Below are 22,674 nucleotides of genomic sequence, written 5' to 3'. Positions count from 1 at the left end.
CATGTTTACTGGGAGCAGGAGGCAGGGAATCAGGGGCCAAAGTGGATTCCGAGAAAACATCATCAACAATGTCTAGTACAGGAGGACTAGCCAAAGGCCTATGCTGAGGTAGGAGAAGGAAATCCCTAAACCTCTTTTTTGAATCAGAAAATTCCTGGCTTTCCCAGTGAAAATGCTCCCTTAGAGTATGTAAGGCTTCCCCAAAAGAAAAATCCTCAAGGGGGGAAAGCAGAGGGAATAGAATCATCTGCATCAGAATCTTCATAAGTAGGTAAGGACAAATCCAGGTCACCAGAAGAGTCAGAACAAACAGAATCCTGATCAGAAGATTCATAATCAAGCTCAGCCCTAAGCTTCTGGGGGGGGGGGGGGTTCGCTACCCCTGATTAGAGTTATTAGATCTTCAGCCATTTCTACCATTTGTTTTTTAGGCATAGGAGCCTGAGCATGTGGCCTGGGCATCGGTTTTTGGACATGGATCGAGATTTAGGCCTTAATAATGAAGGAGGCGTCGATTTAATATGCAAGTCCATAGGCCTGAATACACCCTCAGAAGCCAGTGCCTGCACAACGGCTCCGAACCCATCCAAGGTAGAGACATCTGCGGGTTCCATAGTTGAAGTATCTCGTGGCATACCGAATCGGTCTCATTAGAGGCCTGCGAATAAGAAGTAGCGGGTATCAGGGGCTGCAAAAGCACCTCACTGAGTACTGGCGAACTGGCGACTGGCTTAGGAGAAGTGTCGTTGGCAGTTTTGGACCTCGATGGCCTGTCTCTGTCTTTATCTTTGCATTTTTTTGGAATCCTGGTAGTCGGATGGCTAACCGGTGACATTTCTGGATAACTAAACTGAGAACCGAAATATTTAGAGGCAAAATATACCAACAACGGATAGTGCGCTGATTAAATAAAGCACAAAACCGACAGCAAGGTATATCGTGGTCAGGGCCTAGGCAAGGAATACAGTACGAATAAAAATCTTTACGAGGTATTTGCTTTCCACGAGTAATGCAATTATTAACTTTTACTGACATCGGTAAGGAGCAAGAAAAAGTTTCCCCAAAGGCGTACTTAGCTTTTAGTTGAAGACTTCGGTTCTGAAACTCGAAAACAAAAATTTCAGGAGTCAGCCAACCGGCACTTGCGAGCTGCTTCTGCTTCGGGCACTGCACGGCAAGAAAGACTGATGTAATGGTGTCGGCTGCATGTTTTATACCCCTGACGACCTGACGTCATGGAAGAAGGGACAGCAACCGACGCAGGACCCAAGACTTTGTTGATCAGGCCGACTGAGGGCAACCTACAAGCAGATTACCCAAATGTAATGACTGCAACAGTGAAACACGAAGAACATCCAGGGAATCATTGTCAGTGCACATGTAGACATTGCAATGGCAGTAATTCACAATGAAAAAACACTGATCTGTGTTATTAACTGGACAGATGTGTCACTAGATTACACTTCTTACAGCATTCCGTTGGCGGGTACCATGTTCCATACAATATTTCCTAGTTGACAAACAAAGCATTCTGAACACACACACACACACACCCACATATATATGTATATATATATATATATATATATATATATATATATATATATATATATATAGACATATATATACACACACACACACAGTATGACTTCATAGCTTCATAAGTACAGCAGGCTAACAATGCCAGGGACCTTTTTAAGCCTAGCCATGCTTTCTAAACATATCTGACATGTTTTGGTACCCTAAGGTTATTTTTATAGGTATATGCAGGCTTGGGCTTGTGCGGTCAACCATTTACAGGCTACTTCTATTAGAGACTTAGTAGCCAGACTAGGGATAAATTTCTGATTTCCCATCCACTGGTCCAAGTTATGCTTGAACTGAGTTAGGAATGAACTCTGCTTCACTTGGATAGAAAGCCTGTTCAGAGAATGGATAGCCTCTGAGACACATACTTGTCCCTGTAACATGTCCTACATATGTCACAGACAAGATTTATGTCCCTGGATTGGGTTATTGTGATGCTATTTGTTTTGTGGATATACAGTAGGTCCATCAGAGAGGGATCCAATAATGCCTTGTAAGCAAGGCATAGATCACCTCTCAACAGTTTGAAGGAGACAAGAGTAGAAATACATGGCTTTGAGGTGATCAGTGTAGGACACGTATATGTCCTGTATTCTTTTTGTGAGGAACCTCTGTGGGCATACACTTAAAGTTGTTGCATATGCTTGGTCAGGTAAATACCAAAGGAGGCGCTGTACTCAAAGATTGGTCTAATGAGGGCTGATTGCAGGGGAACAGTGACATCCTTGAACCTAGATGATACACCCTTGCTTAAAGTTACAGAGAACAGAGTGACTTTCTTACTACTACAGACACGATGGTCAAAGGTGAAGTTACTGTCCACGTGTTCATAAATCCCTGATTTCTGGGTCTATCCTTAGGGGTACATTATCACTGTAGCTGTTTCCATGGGTAGTCAATTTTCGAAAGGAAATTATTAAGCATTTCTTGACAATGAGTTTTAGATCAAGGTTCTGGTAACAGTTATTTGTCTGAGTCAGGACTTCTTGGAGGGTATTTCTGTCTTGAGGGGACTCTGTGAGTGTACCTAGTTTGCAATCATCTGCAAACGTGGTCAGCCAGAAGCCCTTGAGGTTGGTCTTGACTTTACAGAAGTAGATGCCAAAAAGGAGTGGGCCTAGCACCAAGCCCCAAGGGACTCTGCTATTGACTTATCTCTTTGTGGAGGTGGACTCCCCTATCCTAACTTCTTTGGTCGTATTTGAGAAACAACTGGCTCTTCAAGGGTGACACAGGGTTTTTATACCTAATTTCGTGAGTTTGTCTACAATGCCCAAGTTGGGTATTGTGTCAGATGTCTTGGCCAGATCAAGGTAGGCAGTATGCACTGTTTTGCTGTCGGACAAAGATTTGGTGACCTTCTCAAAAAAGTCCACCAGGTTGAGTAGGCATGACCTGCCCTTGACAAAACCAAACTGGGCTGGGTCTAGTTTCTGAAGATTTTCTATGTCATCATTTATCATGCCATGATAATTCCTTCCATGGCTCTGCATGACGCTATTTAGGTTTAGGAGTCCATAATTACTAGGGTCGATAATGGACCGCCCTTGTGCAGAGGGATGACAGTTGCAGCCCGTCATTCAGTTGGCATGAAGCCTGTCTTGAGGTTACAGTTAAATACTAACTGTAGTGGTCCTGATAGGTCATGTTTTGTGCCATTGAGAAGGCATCATGGGATATTACTGGGACCCATCAATGCTGCATTTCTGACTCTGGAGAGTGCATTGAGGACCTGTTCCCTAGTGATAGTCGGGGAAGTTATGTTCAATGGTATTTCTTGATGAGTGTCTGGGGATAAAATTGGAGTTAAACTTGTTGGCCAGAAGATTTGTTATAACTTCTGTCTCAGTATAGGTGACTCCATTTGCAATTAGTTTGGCACACTGTTGTGTACTGCCTTTCCTTTGAGGCTACAGACATAGCAGAAGAAAACCTTGTGATTGTCCTTGGTCTGGGCTGGTACCTCATATTTGACTCTGGTAGACTTGATTACCTTTGAGTTGCTTGCTTAGATTGATGAGGGCATTTTATCCAACTGGGTATTGAATTTCCTAATTTTTGCCATGATTTCCTTCACTTTGTTATACAACCTAGTAATGTTGGGATTCCACCACGGTGGCTTAGGTTTTGAGATTATCCTGTGCTTATTCCTGGTAGGTACATTTGTCTCTATGTAGCTATTAACATGATTGTACATGGTTTCTGTGAACAATTCTACAAAAGCAGTGGTGTTCTCAGGGTTTGGGTGGGGGCCTGAAACTGTACCAGAGTATCACATAGTAATATGAAGTTTGCCTTAGTAGCTTCTAAAAGTACCAGGTTTAGCTAGAGTCCTGGATTTTATTTTTACTTCAGCAGAGACAGCCTTGAAGTCTCACCTTACCAGAGAGGACATAACATTGTGTGTGTGTGTGTTGGGGGGGGGGGGGGCAGTGCCCCTAGGTTTTTTGCATTTACAAAGTCCAGAAATCTCTAAGTCTGGATATCTGGGTTCATGTACAATTCCTTGTTTACAATGAAGTAGTTAAAGTCACCCACAAATTTGGTACTGGGTTGAATGGGAAGAGTCTCAAGTTGTGTTATGGGTTACCTGGCTCATAGATGGGGACCTACAGCTTGCAAGGATAAGGTATGGGACTTTGCCAATGGTAATTTGGATGAAGAAAAGCTCAATCACATCATAATATTTGACCAGCCTTGAAGTGTATTTGTTTTTTATATAAATTGAGACACCTCCACCTTTTGTCCATTCCTGTGCAGTAGCTGGTCTAAATATGTGGAAGGCATTACAGCTCTGCAATGCTGTGTTTTTCTCTGTGGCTTTAAACCATGTCTTAGTAACTGCACAAAAGTCTACATGTACAGGGTAAGGAGAGCTTCCAGGAAGTACAGTTTCTTGTTTAGACTCCTGGCACTGAACACTGTAAAACTGGATCGGTTTTGTTATACTGGAAGGTTTGCCAGGTTGGTATTAACTAAAAAAGTACTATTTTTTTAGGAAAATGTTTTAGTCAATTTTCAAAAGCCTAGAGGGGACAGATGCAGTCCATCCTTGGCAAATAGTGTAATATGTTGACCGTATCCTTTCATGCTGATAAATATTTTACCCCTTTGAGTGACACCAAAACCTAAGCCAATTATTAAAGAAAACCATCTTCTGTTCATACTGGGGCATTACCCTTGGAGAAGGTAGAATGTTGCTCAGTGGTAGGTTCCTAATGGTCTGGGACATACAGTCTGAGAGCTCGATCATGTCTCTCTTCATATAGTCCAGGGAGGTATGTCTCAGACCATTTACACCCACTTGGACCAAGACTGAGTCATACTGGTACTTACGTTTCATTGACCTGTGTGCATGCATGATGTGGTGTGGCTCCTGTTAGGCTGCTGACCATGACTCTCTCTCCTTACTCGGCTGTGTATCTCAGAACTGGGTCTCTTATGACCTAATTGAGTTGTTTGTCACTTGCCTTATGGGCTTAGAGTTTGAGATGCTGTGAGATGTGGCTGCGCATGTCATGGAGGGGGTTGTTTTGGTAGAGTGCTTTTGGGGTTGCTGAGGATATTTGTTGTAGGTGCAATGTCTGGGAGGCCTTTGGGTTTAGGAAAATTACAATTAAGAGCCTTAGCATGTGGGTCTATATGACTGGTCCATACTGTGTTTGGTGGGTGTAGTCCGTACTTTACTGACAACTTGATTAGTGTTATGAGTGCCTGTATGTGACAGCCTTTCCTCCAATGACATTCTGTAAATACATTTCTCACATACCATATCAGTTTGTTTAAGAATGAATTTTCTTGTTAGTAAACATGAGACATTTGCTACATTGCCTCATGACTCCTATGTCCACCACACTGACTGCAGAGATAGTAGGTCCTTATTACATGAGCTACAAGAGTGTGGTAACAAGGAGTTTACAGCAGGCTTGATTAGGTACTGTTTATGAATAGATTATGACAAGATTATCTAAGACTAAAATCACGGAGTGCTACTAAATGAACAAACTAATTGCTCTTTCCGTAATTAAGTACTGGGGTAATTTCAAAGGTAGTTTTACACTGAACATTTAAATTCCAAGTACCTGTATCTATACAGGGCACTGCTAAAACACTCTGTGCAGCGAACAGCGTTGTGCACACATGCTGACTTTATAAAAAGCAGAGAAAGCTGGCTAAATAGACAAAACAGCCCGGTGGCCAATCAAAAAAATCAAACTTGAAAACTTTTTTTTGTGATTCCCAGTTCAAAACAGTCCAGGTTACCTTCTACTGCCACTAGAATGCAGCCCTAAGCCTGTAAAATGTAAAACCACAGAAGATATAGCCAAGGTGGAGAACTAATGTACAAGCAATAAACTATCCAGGAAACACTTTAAAGTGATTATAATGCAGAAAAAAATAATCAGTAAGGTCAGTGAAATGCAGTGGCACTCAACAATAACAAAGTCTAGAAAGATACAATAAATAATTCAAAAAAGTAGCAGCAGCACATTTGAATATTCTATACAGGTGTGAAAATTCAACCAAAAGCACTTATGTCTGCTGTGATTGTACTAGATTCAAGCCAAACACTCAGAAATCATTGGCACAGCTGCCAAGCATTTGTGAGCTCTGAGGAAATGAGCCAAGAGCTGTGCAAATACACTGACTTTTTAGAGGCAAAGAAAACTGAGTTCAATAGCGGAATGCATGCTCAGCTGTCAGGAGTACTTTACCGTAATGAAGATAATGTTTTCGGATAAAACTGGCAGTCCCTTAAAGGAAAAATTAAAAAGGATGCTGAACAGGTAGAAGAAATCAGTATAAAACCAAACTTGACCTACAGGTTAAGGCTGAAATTTTTGCAGCTAATATGTTGGAACTGCATGTAGACATTCCCATGGAGAAAGAAGGATACATCTTGCACAAATGACTCTTACAAGTATAAATGGGATAGGAGTAAATGTGCTTCCACTGTGGCAGCTAGACTTTGAAAGGTGGAATAAAATATCCATACTTAACAATGAGTACCAAAGTTAGGGAAAGGTGGTGATATATGTATTCCCTAGTATAAAAAGGCTAGCAGGCAGGTAGATATATATTATGCTAAAACTGTAAAAAGCTCTTATACTGATTATAACTTTCCTGTCATCTGTGCAATAATGTCTCATATACAGTCTTATACATGGTGGTCATCCAGGTGTTGTTTTACTGATGCAAAGGTGCAGTTTATCCACTAACTTATTACATGTCTTAAATCTTTAAGCAAAGACTCATTTCAGTAGCTGCTGTGTCAATAAAATAAACAGCAAAATAATGAATGGGTGAGGAATGATGGTATGTACGAATGTGATCTGAAAAGTGGAAACTGAAGCATTTGGACATACTGGTGATTGTTGCATATTCCATAAAAAAAGCCTTGTGAAAGATTCATTACAAAAGTGCCATTGTGTCAAAAACTGCAACAAATATGGGGAGTTTAGTTTTTCAGCTGTACTTCTAGCCATCTGAAAGTTGAATTTAAAACATATATCTTCATGCAAACAACATTCCCAAATATACCTGGAAGCTGCTGTCTACATAGTTCTCTGCTGAGTTCTCCATCTTCTGGATAGACAATCATCTCACAGACTGGTGACCGCAGCTGTGTTTGGTAACAGTTCTGTGGTTTTATCACTGTAGGACAGCCTGCACAAATAAAATGAGGAAGATATCAGTCAGGCCCTGCAGGAAACATTGTACCACCACTTAGTATCACTTATAGTGCACTCACCTTTTTCCAAACAGTTACTTCAGAGTAAGCCACATATAGGATACAAAAATAAAAACAACATTTTACAACACTGTATGAAATGTGAAAAAGAAAATCTAACATTTATTTACTCTTTTTGACTAGGTTAGTCCCACTGTGCCAGTGTCTTCTTTTCAAGGAAGGCCGAAGGTAGTACTCACACTGACTACGGGAAACTTCGGCAGGACAGAAGGGACTTTTCCCTACTCTTTGAACCTAAGTGACACCAGAGGGCTGCTGCTAGAGCTTCAATTCACTCTGAGGTGGAAAGCAATGGAGCTGTTGTGGTGAGCAAGGAGGATTCTGCAGTGGGGAAAAAGTTGTTTCTGAGGGGAATGTTCACAAGAAGTCACAGATGTAACTTTAGGAGGCTTGGAAACACCAGTATTAATGTCAGTGATGGAGGAGAATGAGATAGGAGATGGTGAGACAATGCAGCAGAGTGTGGCAGTTGAGAGGTTGTTTGGAGAAGAAGAGAGTAATAGAGTAGAAACAGCAAGGAAGGAAAATGAAAGAAATGAAGAGGAAGTGTATCTGGATAGTGGAGTAGCTGGCTTTTAGGGCAGGATCTTTATGAGTGCTGCAAGCAGCAAGGAAAAAGAGCAAGCAGAAGAAGAGAACGAAGAAGGAAGTTTATCAGTTAAAAGACTGACACATGCAGCAGTGGATGCAGTAAACAAACAGCAGCAGGTACAAAACAACAGAGAAGATGTTCAGCAAAAGAATGCAGCACAGGGACCAGCAGTTAGAAGAAGACCAGTGGTAAGAATAACCAAAAATGAAGAAAGATCTATTGATATGTACTTTATTTATGATAACATTATTTCACCACTGCGATTTAAAGTAACAGACATTACAAACCTCACATGCTCAAAAGCATAAAGTAGGAAGTTTTACTAAAGTTATAACTTTAATAAAACTTTGTACATTGTGCTTTTGAGCATCTGAAGTTTGTGAGGTTACAGACTTTGCTTTTTGCAGTTCGGATTTCTGGTTATAGACATTAGAGCATTAATTCATTTAGGGACTGAATAGTTTTGTGAAGTAACTTTTGAAACATTTTTTATTGGCAGGATAATTTGTAAACAAATGTAGAAAAATATTTTATAAGTCCTTGGAATGAATATGCTTACCAGAAAGTAAATATGCAAGTTAAAAAGTGTTAGTACAGTTTAGAACTCCAGACATAGATGAAAATGAATTTAAACTGAACTAGAAGAGAATGAGAGATGAACAAAAACTGAGGATAATGCTACTCAATGCTAGCAAAATGCACTCACTCGGGGCACTCCTTAAAATGGAGAACACCGATATCTGTGCAGTGACTGAGACCTGGTTCAAGGCTCCAGAAAGCACCCCTGCACTACCAGGCTACAACTCATACCACACTTTTCGGCCATGTAACCTGGACCGAAACACCAAAGGCGGAGGTGTGTCCATACTCATTAAGGATATGGTGGTGTCCATACTCATTAAGGATTAAGGATATTAGTGGAAAGTGCATCGGACACGGATATCCTTCAGAAGGGACTCACGGAAACAGATAGCTGGTGCCAGAGCCATGGCCTGAAGTTAAACGCCAAAAAATGTATAGTCATACCCTTTGGGAAAAACAAGGTAACCCCAAGCTACCATATAGGTGGCAATCCACTAAGCACAGAAGAGGTTATCAGGGACCTGGGGACCCAGGTTGACAGTGGCCTTTCTTTTGACACTCACTTTGCTAAAGTGGTTAGAAAGACCTTCTACATTGCCCACCTGATCATGAAGGGATTCACATCCAGATCTAGTGAGGTCATTGTTCCCCTGTACTCTTCACTTATCAGACCAATGATCGAGTACAATGCCCCATTCGGGATGTATCTCACCCGACATCTGCAGCAATTGGAGAGACCCCAAAAGTTCCTCACCAAAAGGATAAAGGGACTCCAAAATCTGTCATATGCTGCCAGATTGAAGAAACTCCAGCTCTATTCAGTTGCATACCGTCTGCTCAGAGGTGACATGTGCCTGACATACAAGGCCATGTCCAACCCGGAATTAATGGACATGCTCCACCTCAAAAAATCCAAATCCACCAAAACCACTAGAGCAAGCAACTTAAACCTTAGCACGGATATAAATAGGACGTGATGGAGGGATAGATTTATCACTCAGAGACTCCCTATGCTGTGGAATAAAATCCCGGTCCATGTGAGGCAGAGCACCTTGCTGGCTCTGTTCAAGAGAAATCTTGACCTGTGGATGGGAGATCGTAGGTTTATCCCGGGAATCATCTCTGTGTCACTGCTGGACAGAGGCACAACAAACTAACGGGCACAGTATTTTTTCATATAAGGGGTGGCGTAAGCCACAAAAATTTGGGCTAGGCTTATAAATGCCTTAGGGCAGATAGCCTAGTATAAACCTATGAACCTATATCCACACCTCCAGGCTAGCTGCTCAGCATAATGCATCCGAGGTTATCCAAGTGCAACTTACTCTGGGCAAAACTGCAATCCAAATTGTAGCTTGCTACAGATCCCCCACCATGCCCCAGGATTCCCACTCCTCTTTTCTTGATGTACTGGAAAATATTAGGGTTCAACCAAACACCCTAATAATGGGTGACTTCAACTACCCCACCATTAACTGGGGAAACTACTTGTGTACCAACTCCTTAGCTCAACGCTTTCTGGAATTCATAAACTCCAGTGCCCTGGATCAACTTATCCACACCCCCACCAGGGGCAACAATATCCTAGACCTAGTCATTACCAACATGAGTGACCGGTGTTCCACACCTGAAGTCAACTCCTCGTTGGTCCGATCCAACCATAAGCTAATCACCCTTGATATCCACATCCTGCCCCCACCCCCCATTAAGGAAACCACGGTAAAAAAGTTCTCCAAAGCCAACTTCATGCTTCTTAAGTCAGAAGTGGTGAACTTCATGAATTCCATGCAGATGGACAATACAGTTACAACTGCTGAATCCTACACAAATGCACTTTATAAGCACTTACTCAGAACCAAGACGTTATCCTCCAGAAAAAGGAAGCCAATCTGGTGGTCCCCTACCATAAACAAACTGTACAACAGAAAGAAGAAACTGCTACAAATGAGAGTAAAATCCCAAGAGTGGAGGAGCTCCCTGGTCAGCCTCAGTAAGAAGCTGAGATCCCTTATAAGATCGTCCAAAGCCAGCTACGAAAACAAAATCACCACTAATTAATTCTAAGGACAACCACAAAGCATTCTATAGCTATGTCAAGAATCTCGATGGCAACACCCAGATCTGCTCTGAGTTACAGCACAACGGCACGAAAATTACAGAACCAACAGATATTGCCAACATCCTGACAGATAGGTTCAGTGCTAACTTTACCCCCCACCCCCTAAAGGGCCCATATCTATACAGAAAGAATGCAGAGTCCCTGTAATCACAACTACGCTGGTAAAAGCTGCACTCTCTAAAGCCAAAAACACAGCATCCATGGGACCGGACAACATCCCAGACTGTGTTTTACACGAACTTCAGAACAAAGTGGTTCCCCACTTAAGCACCATGTTCAATAAAAGTCTTGCATCAGGCTTTGTGCCCACTGAATGGCACACAGCAACTGTTATCCCACTCCACAAAGGGGGAGCCATCACTGATCCTGGGAACTATCGACCTATTAGCCTGACGAGCCTGGTCTGCAAGGCCATGGAACATATCATCATGGAACTCATAAACAAAGACATTGGTAACCTCCAAACTCTGGATCCCACCCACTTCAGGTTTGTGAAAGGCAGATCATGCCTCCTGAACCTGATCAACTTCTTTGAGGCAGTCACTAAAGCCGTAGATGAGGGTAAGGTGGTTCACACAGCCTATCCTGACCTCGCCAAGGCTTTCGACACCATCCCCCATTCTGGAATTATAGCTAAACTCACTAAACTAGGTATAAATCCCTACGTCACAAGATGGGTTGCCAACTGCCTCACTGACAGAACCCACACTGTAAAAGTTGCAGACTCCAAATCCGATCTCAAAGCAGTGACAAGTGGAGTACCACAGGGTTCCATCCTGGGACCTCTCCTGTTTGGTATCTACTTCTCTGAAATACAGGCTAACACAGAAGGCCTCTGGATAATGAAGTTCGCAGATGACTGCAAACTAGGAGCCATAGTCAAGTCCCCGAATGATGTGGACATCCTACAGAAGGGTCTCGCTGAGACAGATGCCTGGTGTCAGAGCCATGGCCTCAAGGTCAATGCCAAAAAGTGCAGTGTCATCCCCTTTGGTAAATACTCTGTACCCATGAACTACCACATAGGCAGCAATGTACTTAACACCTGATGTGTGATGAGAGACCTTGGGGCACAGGTGGACAGTAGTCTCTCCTTTGATAGTCATATCGCCACAGTAGTCAGGAAGTCCTTCTACGTGGCACACCTCATCTTAAAAGGGTTCTCATCCAGGAAAAAAGAGGTCGTCGTTCCCCTCTACTCGAAACTCATTAGACCCATTATAGAGCACAATGCCCCTATTGGAATGTACCTCACAAGACATCTGCAGCAGCTGGAAAGGCCACAGAAGTACATCACAAAGAGGATTACTGGCCTCAAACAAATGTCCTACACTGACCGCCTCAAAAAACTCCAGCTTTACTCTGTAGCATTTTGCCTTCTCCGAGGTGATCTCTGCCTAACATATAAAGCTATGTCAAATCCAGAGCTACTGGACATGCTACACCTAAAGAAATCCCAATCCCTCCGAGCTACATGCTCTAGGGACCTAACTCTTGTCACCACAATAAACAGGACATGCTGGAGGGGTAGATCCCTGTCCCAGAGACTGCCCATACTCTGAAACAGGCTAACCATCTATGTCAAGCAAAGTTCTTCATTAGCACTCTTCAAGAAAAATCTTGATGAGTGGATGGGAAATAGGAAATGCACCCCGGGGATCACTTCTGTGTCTCTGCTAGACAATGGCAAAAGAAAATAACTTTCTTGGGTGGCGTAAGCCGGGGAACCTTGTTGGCCAGGCTTATGTAGGCCCTTGGGCTGATAGCCTAATACCTACCTATGAACCTATAAAAACATTTTCTAAAGTTTGTCAAAAAGTGCATACCATAAAAAAGTGGTGACTGAAAGAAAATTGTAGACATGTGATTGGGAGGTGGGTAACTTGGAATGTGGAAGATGGCAACATGTAGTATATATCTAATGTGACAATGGTGAAATATAAAATACTGGGGACAGCCCAAAGCATGTTTTTTTTTTCCTCTGGGGATTTGTCACATATTATAGAGAGTTGTAACAAAAGCTGGTGTATTTGGTCAATTAGGGAATAATTGCAGACCAATTTTTTTTTGTAGAAAATGTGAGGGGGTGACCATTTTTGGTCTGATTTCCCTTTGATTACAGATGAAGGAGGGAATAGTGAACAAAGTGAAAGGGTACATATAGAAGAAAGACATCAATATGAACAACTGTTAAATAAAAAAAAAACAGAACTGGAACAGGTAATGTACAATGGAAAGGGAAAACCAAGACAAGAGGGCATAAAATAGACACACAGCAAAAAGTGAATTAAAGTATTGCATGGGAATATATAACGAAAGAAGAAATAAAAGGAGATTCAATGAAAAATAAATATGATGTACTTGACACTGAGGAAGAAGAAGAATGAGAGATTAGTGCTGAGTCAGAAAGTCAGGTGACAAAGTCTATGAAGGTAGGGTAAAGAGAGGAAAAAGAAAAAAGATGCGAAAAGGAAATGTTTAATATTATGGTTTATTTAAAAGTAAACAGCATAAAGAATGATGTGAGTAGAATTGTTGTGTTTGAATGGTGTAAAGTAACTGATATAGACGTAATTTGCTCATACGATATAAAGTGTGCTGAGACAAGTAAAAGAGAAAGGTTTGAATTGAAGTTGGAGAAAAAAGTAGTGTGGACAACAGAGAAGGTTCTCGGACTGTACTGCTTATTAAAAGTAAAGACAAGAAAATCATGGTCTGGGGGAGAGAAAAAAATATGTTTGATTAGAAAAAAATGTGTGATAAGTACCTTATCTATAATGATATTAGGTGATTTTAACTGTCATTTAAGGAAAAAGATAAAATGATGCTGGGTATTAAAATAATGAAAGAGGTGATGAAAAACTGTAGACAACAAGTAGGAAAAAAGAGACTTTACGTATTAAAGATGGATTTTAAGGATGGAAGTAGATTATGTATTCAGAGGATATGAGAGAAATTGATGGAGGAAGTAAAGAAGCAACTTTTTTTCTGGCCACAGAGCAATCTCTCTGGAAAATGAAAAAAAAATAATAAAAGTAAGGAAAGGGGCTGCAAAGTTAATAGGAAATGAGTTAGATATGGAATATTTAGGAAAATAAGAGAATAAATTATGGAAGGAGCATCTAACAATGAAACCATGTTCATACTTTGGTGGTTAATATATAGAAAAGTACAAATAATTTACATTCAGACAGAGAACTGAAAGGTAAAAAGAAAAAAATATATGAGACACAAAAGGAGAATTGTGAGAAATTATTAAAGGTTGGAAGCAGTAACTATAAGAAAGTGGAGAGAAAATTCTATGAATATAAAAAGGAAAAGCTTAAAACATCATTATTTAGTCAGGAGTTCTTTTTGAAAATGAAAAAGTAGTATCACCTTTTTAGGTAAAGAAGTAAAGTATAATGAAAGGAAATGAAGCTTATGAAAAACAACGATGGTGAATTAAAATATAAACGAGAGGAGATTATTGTGGAGGAATATGTATGACAGTTTACTATCAAAAGGCAAAAAGTCAGTTACATGACAGGCACTTCGGCCATGGTAGCACCAACATCTAGAATGTCGACGTTTGAATTACCATTAGTTTACAATATTGGAAACAAGGCTGGACACGAAGCATGTTTTGAAACGGCAACTGTGTACATTAACATCAATAACACGTTGTCGACGTTATCTCGTTGATCACTGGAGCTATTAAATATTCATGAGTCAAGATTATGGGTCGGTAACATCAACGTTCGCGCTTTTCAATGTCACAGTTTTGATAATAATCCACGTATGACAGATGTATGGGAAGAATAATGTTGAAAAGGGTACAATGGAAAATGGAAAAAATAAAAAAAAAGGCAGTAAAAGATACTGAACAGATTGTTGTTTTTAGTATTTCTCACATTTTGATTTGCTTTTTTTTTCTGTGCATGGAAGTCTGTCAAGGAGAATGCTGTACTTGTTTCTTTGTCTTTAGAGCTGTTTTAGTCTTTGTCTTTGAAGCTGAGGTTGGCTTGACATATAATTGTGTAGGTCTGAAAACACCCTCAGAAGCCGATGACTGCTCAGTGGCTCCGGACCCATCTGAGGGAATAGTTTCCGAGAGTCCAATACCTTGAGTATCCAGAGGCCTAGTCGGCTCCACATGTGAGTCGGAAGTGGCCTGTGGCTCTGAGGTAGCGGACGTCAGGGTCTGCGAAAGCGCCTCACTGAGAACCGGTGAACCAGTGACTGGCCTAGCAGGGGCCTCGTCGTCGGTTTTGGACCTCGGTTGCTTGTCCTTTTCCTTGCGCTTTTTATAAACTCCAGTCGTCGGCTGTTCCGACTGCATTATATAATTAAACCTTCGGCCAAAGTAATGAAAGGCAAAATCGTAATAGTGCGTTGGTTAAATCTAGCACAAAACCGACAGATAGCAACGTTGTGATCAGGGCCTAGGCAAGGAATACAGTAAGAATGAAAATCCTTATGAGGTATTTGCTTCCCACAAGAAATACAATTGTTAACTTTTTCTGACATCAGTCTGGAGCAAGAAAAAAGTTTCCCCAACGGGGTACTTAGCTTTAATGAAGACTTCGGATCTGAAATTCGATTTTGAAAATCTCAGGAGTCGGCCGACCAGCACTTGCGAACTGCTTTTGCTTCGGGCACTGCATGGCAAGAAAAACTGAAGAAAATGGCGTTGGCTGCATCTTTTATACCCCTGGCACACTGACATCAGGGAAGAGGCATCAACAACCGACGCCGGACCAAAACTTTGGAATTCAGACCGACTGCGGGTAGCCTGCCAGCAGGATAACCCAAGAGTAATGGAGTACTGCAACAGTGAATACACTCGAACATCTACATTTATGGTAGGTACACAACTGTACTTTTTCTCCCACAATGCACTAGCTTTAAAAAAAGAACACTACTGTTTTTGACACAGTCAACGCACTTATTTTTATGCAGTTTAAGTGCAATTGATTCAATCTTCAATCTTGTTTTCCTAATATTACATTCAAGTTGTCATATACATTTCTTTTAAGAAGCTAAGCCAAGTCCTTCACAGTATTATACTTTCATAGCAGAATACTAGGCTAGTGACTCACATGACTTTTTTAAGCCTAGTCATGCTGCCAATAAAATGTGATAGGTATTGGTTCCAAAAGGTTTTGCGGGGGTATATATACTTGGGCATGGGCAGTAAGAGTGAAAGGGAAGGTCTACAAGAGGGTAGTGAGACCAGATATGTTATATGGGTTGGAGATGGTAGCATTGACGAAAAGGCAGGAGTCAGAGCTGGATGTGGCAGAGTTAAAGATGTTAAGATTTGCACTGGGTGTGTCTAGGATGGACAGGATTATGAATCAGTATATTAGAGGGTCAGCTCAGGTTGGACAGTTTGGAGACAAAGCAAGAGAGGTGAGATTGCGTTGGTTTGGACATGTGCTGAGGAGGGATGCTGGGTATATTGGGAAAAGGATGCTAAGGATGGAGCTGCTAGGTAAGAGGAAAAGAGGAAGGCCTAAGATGAGGTTTATGGATGTGGTGAGAGAGGACATGAAGGCGGTTGGTGTGAAAGAGCATGATGCAGAGGACAGGAAGAAATGGAAACAGATGATCCGTTGTGGCGACCCCTAACAGGAACAGCCGAAAGAAGATGATGATGATGATACACCTGGGCATGTGTGTCTGAGCATTTACAAGCTTTATGTCTCTAATGGAGACAAAGATATTTGGGTTTTACATATGCCCTGCCAACATCTCAAGTCAAACTGTACTCTTAATGAGCAGCAAATTGTAGAAAAAGTGCTGTTTGCATAGGGCAAGTAACTCCAATGTGCAGGCTAACTCTCATACCCCAGGTCTACAGATAAACTGCTTCAGAGATCACACAAACTAAAATAAAACAGTCTGTGTATTCAAGCTTCTCACACTGGAATACACAGATAAGCACTTAGCTGTGTGCAGATGAGCTTGGGAGCAGCTGAATGCAAAGAAAGTGCAAAACAACTGCTCCAAATTATTAGTTATGTACTTACCATAACTTGGCATCTGTGTTGTTCTTTTCTCATTCTGCTTCACTGATGGGTTATGGGACTGCCTCCCACAGACTTTAGCTTCCAGACTTGAGCTCCTTCCTTACCCATAATCCTCTGCCCGTAGCCCAACCTCATTGGATCAAGTTTGCTGCCCCTATAAACAGGATAGAGAAGAAAAAGGAACCAAGAGCTCAGCTTGGAACATAGATTTCAACAAAGGCTGTTCCAAGTCCTCTAGAATCAAAACATTTCAGAGGGGGGTGGTTAGTGGGAAAGTGAAGCAGAATGACAAGAGGACAACACACAAGAGGACAACACAGATACCAAGTTATGGTAAGTACGTAACTAATAAATCTGATGTCGTCCTTCTCATTCTGCTTTACTGATGGGCCAGAGTCCCCAGCTACATGATTTCTTGGGTGGCCTCAAGGAAGGATATGCCAGAGTACCAATGAACCTAAGGATTTTCTGCTCCTGGACACCATATGTAATTTATAATGGGTTATGAAGGTATGGGACTTGGACCAAGTGGCTACAGCACAACTGTCATCAATTGGAATCCTAGATGAAAAAGCTGCTGACGCAGCAATGGATCTTGTTGAATGGAGTTTTGGAGGACCAGGCAACTTCAAACCATTCCTGTCATAAATAAAGGGAATGCATCTAGTAATCCACTTTGCTATTGTCACTTTAGATACTGCTTGACCTTTATGATTAGGTGAAAAAGAGACAAACAACTGCTCTGATTTTCTAAATTGCTTTGTCCTATGGAGGTAGAAACATAGCTCTCTATGAACATCTAAGGAATCTAGCAGGCATTCCCCTTCGCTGGAATAATTATGAAAGAACACTGGTAACTGAATGCATTGGTTTATATTAGCTGAAGTGGTGACCTTTGGCATGAATGAAGGATTAATATGGAGGGAAACCCTAGCCTTGTGAAACATTATATGGGGATGTTTGGAAGAAAGAGCTTGCATGTCAGAGACCCTTTTCATTGAAGTACTGGCAACAACTAAAGCGGATTTCCAGGATAAATATTTTAAGTCACAATCATTAGCTGGTTCAAAAGAGTTTTGGGTCAAGGCTTGTAGAACGATAGTCACATCCCATGGAGGAGGAGTTGGGTTTTTGACTGTAGTTCTGAGAAGAAAAACACCTTTCATAAAGTTCATAGATTCACAGATTACTAACTGCCCTTGTAGGCCATTTTAAGCCTAGCCAATTACTCCCTGTGAGAATTAAACCCTGCACCTCATGTTTATAAGGTAAAGTCCTTAACCATTATGCCAACCCTCCCAACCTAAAGGCTTTATATAACCTGGCTGAAGCAACAGATCCCAAAGATAATCCTGAATGGAAGTTGGATGTGGCTGCAAAATGGAGCTTAATGGTTGCAAAACTAGTACCTTGTTTATATAAAGATTCCAGAAGAGACAGAATCAAAGGAACTGGGGCTGAAAAGGATCAACATGATTACTGGCAGCCCATATACAAAATCTTTTTCATTTACTCTTATACACCTTTTTAGTAGATGCTTTCTGAGAGGCCAAAATGATAGCTTTGACTGGAGAAGAAAACCTGGACCCTCTAGCAATCATGGGAACTGGAGAAACCATGCGGTTAACTTAAGTGTGAGGAGACTGGGGTGGAGTCCTTGTGTCAGGTGAGAAAGGAGGTCTGGTTTGGGTTCCAGTATCCATGGAGGATGTCTGAGGTGAGACCAGGGGAAGGGGAACCACACCTGATGAGGCCAAAAAGGGGGCAATGAGGATCACTGTGCTCTTCAACTATTTGGCTTTCTGGAGAAATTTCGGGATCAGTGAAAGAGGAGGGTAAGCATAAAGGAGACCGGGAGGCCAGTGATGGACCAGAGTATCCCCTCGGGGAAGCCATTGAAGGATGGATTAGAGCAAAGTAACTGCTGCATTTGTTGTTGTAAGGGGATGCAAAAAGGTCGCAGCAGGGAAGAGCCCAACGGTCAAATATCTTGTTTGCTACTGACTGATTGAGGGACCACTTGTGGGGCATCAGTATAGATCTACTGAGCCTGTCTGCTAACAAGTAAGATTTCCCTGGCATATGTGTTGCACACAGAAAGTGGTTTGAAGAGATTGCCTATTTCCAGACCCTCATGGCTTTTCTGCAGAGAGGGTATGAATAGGTTCCTCCTTGTGTGTTGATGCACCAAACTACTGGCGTTATCTGTGTGAATAGCAATTGTTCCTAGGAGGAGAATCTCCTGAAAGGCTTGCAATGATAAAAGGACAGCTCTCATCTCTAGGACATTGATATGCAGACTGATCTCTATCAGAGTACATGTGCCTTGGACCATTTCTCTCTATCAGAGTACATGTGCCTTGGACCATTTTCCCCTGGAAATGCCCCCCACCCACCTTAGATAGGAAGCGTCCATGGTCACAGTGGCTGAAGGGGGGGGGGGGTGAAAGGTCTGCCAATTGTCAGATCTGCTCGAATCCACCACTGTAGATGGGATCTGTAAAAGTGTGTCAGTCTGATAGGAACAAATAGGGGCTGATGCAGAATAGACCACTGTACAGACAGTATTCACTGAAGAATGCACATATAATACCTGGCTAGAGAAACCAAAAGTACAGCAGCTGCAATGGACCCCAGAGCTTGTAGAATCAACCTGGCTGGAGGAAATGGAAGATTCAGAATGGTTTGAACCTGAAATTTCAATGTGTCAGTGCGATGATGTGGCAAAGCAGCTAACTGGGTAATGGTGTTCAGCTGGACTCTGATGAACTCCAACGTTTGAACCATCAGTGGTTACTTGTCCAAGTTTATGGTAATGCCTAGAAATTGGGACAACTGTTAAAGATGGTCTGGCCTGAGAAAGTTGATGCTGAGGTGGGGGCAGTCAGGAGCCAATCGTCTAAGTACGGGAATGCCTGAAACCCTTACAGTTGGAGATGAGCTGCAGCCACTGCCATGCATTTGGCAAATACCGGGGGTGGGGCTGTGGCAAGACCAAAGGGCAGGGTTCTGAATTGGAAGTGACTGGCTGCCAGGAGGAAACTCAGATGACTTCTGGAGCACCTGTCTATTTTTATGTGCCAGTACGCGTCCTTGAAATCCACAGAGCACATCCAATCATCCTTCCTCAGCAACGGAAGGCTGGAGTGATCTGTTAGCATCTGGAATTTAACTTTCTTCACATGCAAATTGAGACTGCTTAGGTCCACAATAGGTCACAGGTCCCCTGTTTTAATTGGAACCAAAAAGAAATGGGAGTAAGTCCCGGACCCTCTCTGTTCAGTTGGGACCACTTGGATGACTCTTTTTTTTTTGCAGTAGTTTAATGATTTCCTTAACTGCCAAGTCCCTCTGGCTAGGTGGAACATCAGAGTGTTTCTTTTGAATCTTTGGTGGGGGTAGAGAAAAGGGAATGTAGTAGCCTCTGGCTATAATGCATCGCACCCAAGCATTTGTCGTAATTTGGGGCCAGGCACTTGAGTGCAGAGGAAAACAGCCCCCGACTGCCTCCAGAGCCAGATAGTTGGGCAGAGCTTCAGGAGTGCTGAAAGGGCTTGTCAGGAAAAGGTTCCCTAAAGCCCTGGTTTTGCGGGACCCCTCTGCCTCTTGGGTGGTGTCTCCTATTATAGCCTCCTCCTCTGCCTCTGGAGGAGATCTCTCCACTTTGATCAGAAAAGGAACCTTGTGACTTACGGAGCCAAATTTTCTTAGTCTCTCTTTAATTCACTGTGTAGGTTTGTTGAGGAGTGGAAAACTTAATCCTCATGGCAGACGTCTTACCTTCTTGCTTGCTGTGGGTCTGGATGTCCTTAACTGATGGTCCAAACAGTGAAGAACCATCAAAGGGGGCATGTCTGTGAAAGAGACCTTGTCCGGTGGTGATTTGGGAGACCCCCCTCCCTCACCGTAATCCATATCCTCAGTGAGGGACTCCATAGGTGAGTCCAAGCACCTCCTTTTGCACGTCCTCTTCAGTGGGATCTCCTCACTGGGATATTCAGGAGAGGAGTCAGAAGAGGAAGGGGCCACCTCTGGTGGAATAGGCTGGAGATCGTTTGAGGCAGACTGACCTTGGACAGAAATGGTAGAGCCTAGGCCCCGATCCAATGTAGGCACACGGGGAGGAGCAGCAGGCAAAGGGTAGAGAAGGCCTTTTCTATAACCTGGAAGGCCAAAGGTCCTGAGGAGACTCCACCGAACTCCCTAGGAGCAGAAACTCCCGAGGAAGACGGAGGAAGCCCAGCAGAAACCCAACTCCCAGACAGAACTGGACCCGTGCTGTCGAGGGCCGAAGCTCCAAGGGGAAGGGACAGATCTGAGAACACTGGAGTTGAACCTTGCCTCTCAGATCTGGCTGTGACATCCCAGATCCAAAACACACTCTCTTATCTGAAGATCTCAGAGCAGAGGCAGTCAAAGTAACGGTCGGAGCCAAGGAAGCAAGAGCCCTCTGATCCGACCCCAAATCCCTCTGAAGAATACTGTCCTGGGGCTGCGAAACCAAAACATGGATCGGAGAAGGAGAGAAAGAAGTAGACAGGAAAGGCTCAGATCCACGAGGGACGGAGCTGGAAGTACCCCCATATGAATCTGGGCCTTGATGACAGATCTGACCATTTTGTCCACATCATCATAAAGGCTCCAAAGAGGATCTGGAGGAAGCCACTGAAGATACACGAGAGTACTTGGGGGGGGGGGGGTCTGCAAGATCTTTGAAGGCACTGTAGGAGAAACTGAGGTAATGGATTTCCCTGCAGACCTAGAAGATGACTGCGGATCCAAGGATCTATGGATTGGAAGTAGACTGCTTGGATCCAGGGAATTGGGATCCGGAGACTTAGCAGATGTCGAAGGCTCATTTAGAGACATTAAGTCAATCGGATCTGACAGAGCCAACATAGGCCTCTGCCTTGATGTGTTTGGCTCTGAAGATGATCTGGACTACTTATGGCGCCTTTTCTTTGCCTCGGAGCGGAGTGAATCCTTGGAGGGGGGTTGAGCCTCTGGTGCAGAAGAAGAAAGATAAGCGGGCATAAAGCCCCTTCAATATCAATTTGTTCTTCCTTTCTTGAATGGCTCTCGGATGCTACAAGGGGAATCCAGGTGGGCCGGCCCTAAACAATAAACACATCTGTCATGTGCGTCCCAGTGTGGAATCTTCCTCTCACACTTGGCACACCTTTTAAAACCTGTACGCTTATCCATTGAAAAAGGAATTAAATATTTACTAATAAAACCATATAACCAAAAATCTACAAGGACAGAAAGAAGGGCCGAAGCCTGAAGGAAATGAGAGGTTAACGTCAGGCAAAAAGAACCCTAACGCACCTCAGAAACTAAAGGGAAAAGGGGGGAAGATAAAATACACAAAAACACTTAAACACCAATGTAGATCTTTAAGAAGCTTTCTAGGGGCTTGCACAAGTGTATAAATACCGAGGACGTGCAAGCCTGACTGCTATTTTGTAGTAAGCTGTTGATATTTAAGCATGTATGTCTGTCCAGTCTGTCAGTTAAATGGTCTGTTTATATTTTGTACTGCTGCTATCCATCCTGATATGTTTCTGTGTAATAAAGCATATAAATGAACTACCCTTCCTGGTTGTCTTCAATGGTAAACTAAGACAAGCAACATAGCGCCAGAATGGGATCCAGAAATCCAGATTCAGGATCGAGAAGGCACTCAGTTAATATAGAGGAATGGATCATCCCTTCTGCATGTATAGCTTGCAAAAAAAGATCAGAAACATATTTCAGTTATCAAAGCTTGCTTAAATGGTCTCATTTGAAGTAAAAATAAAACCATGACTCCCAGCTAAACGTGGAATATTCAGGAACTATTCTAAGGCTAACTTCCTGCTACTGAGAACCTGGCAAAATGTCAAGCCCCCATAAACACTGAGAATACTTCTGCCTATGCAGAATTGTTCACAGAAACCCTGTACAAGCATGTTAATAGCTGCATAGAGGCAGCTGTACCCACCAGGAAGAAGTACAGAACTAACTCAAAAAACAAGCCACCCTGGTG

The 22,674-nt window shown here is 42.5% G+C and overlaps 1 protein-coding gene across 1 annotated transcript in view; it reads right to left on the bottom strand.

Annotated features, from left to right (window-relative positions):
* The window catches only part of LOC122792239 (discoidin, CUB and LCCL domain-containing protein 1-like), a 1,730,428-nt gene that overhangs the window by 126,567 nt on the left and 1,581,187 nt on the right, over nt 1-22,674 (bottom strand). Inside the window, exon 14 of the mRNA XM_044059988.1 lies at nt 7,129-7,254. Coding sequence (XP_043915923.1) covers nt 7,129-7,254 — 126 coding nt within the window. The remainder of the gene's footprint in view (nt 1-7,128; nt 7,255-22,674) is intronic.

The sequence above is a fragment of the Protopterus annectens genome, chromosome 1.part2 (genome assembly GCF_019279795.1).
Source record: "Protopterus annectens isolate FY-2018-M chromosome 1.part2, PAN1.0, whole genome shotgun sequence".
NCBI lineage: Eukaryota > Metazoa > Chordata > Ceratodontiformes > Protopteridae > Protopterus > Protopterus annectens.
Note: the sequence above shows the minus strand (reverse complement) of the source record. Positions and strands in the feature narration are given on the sequence as shown.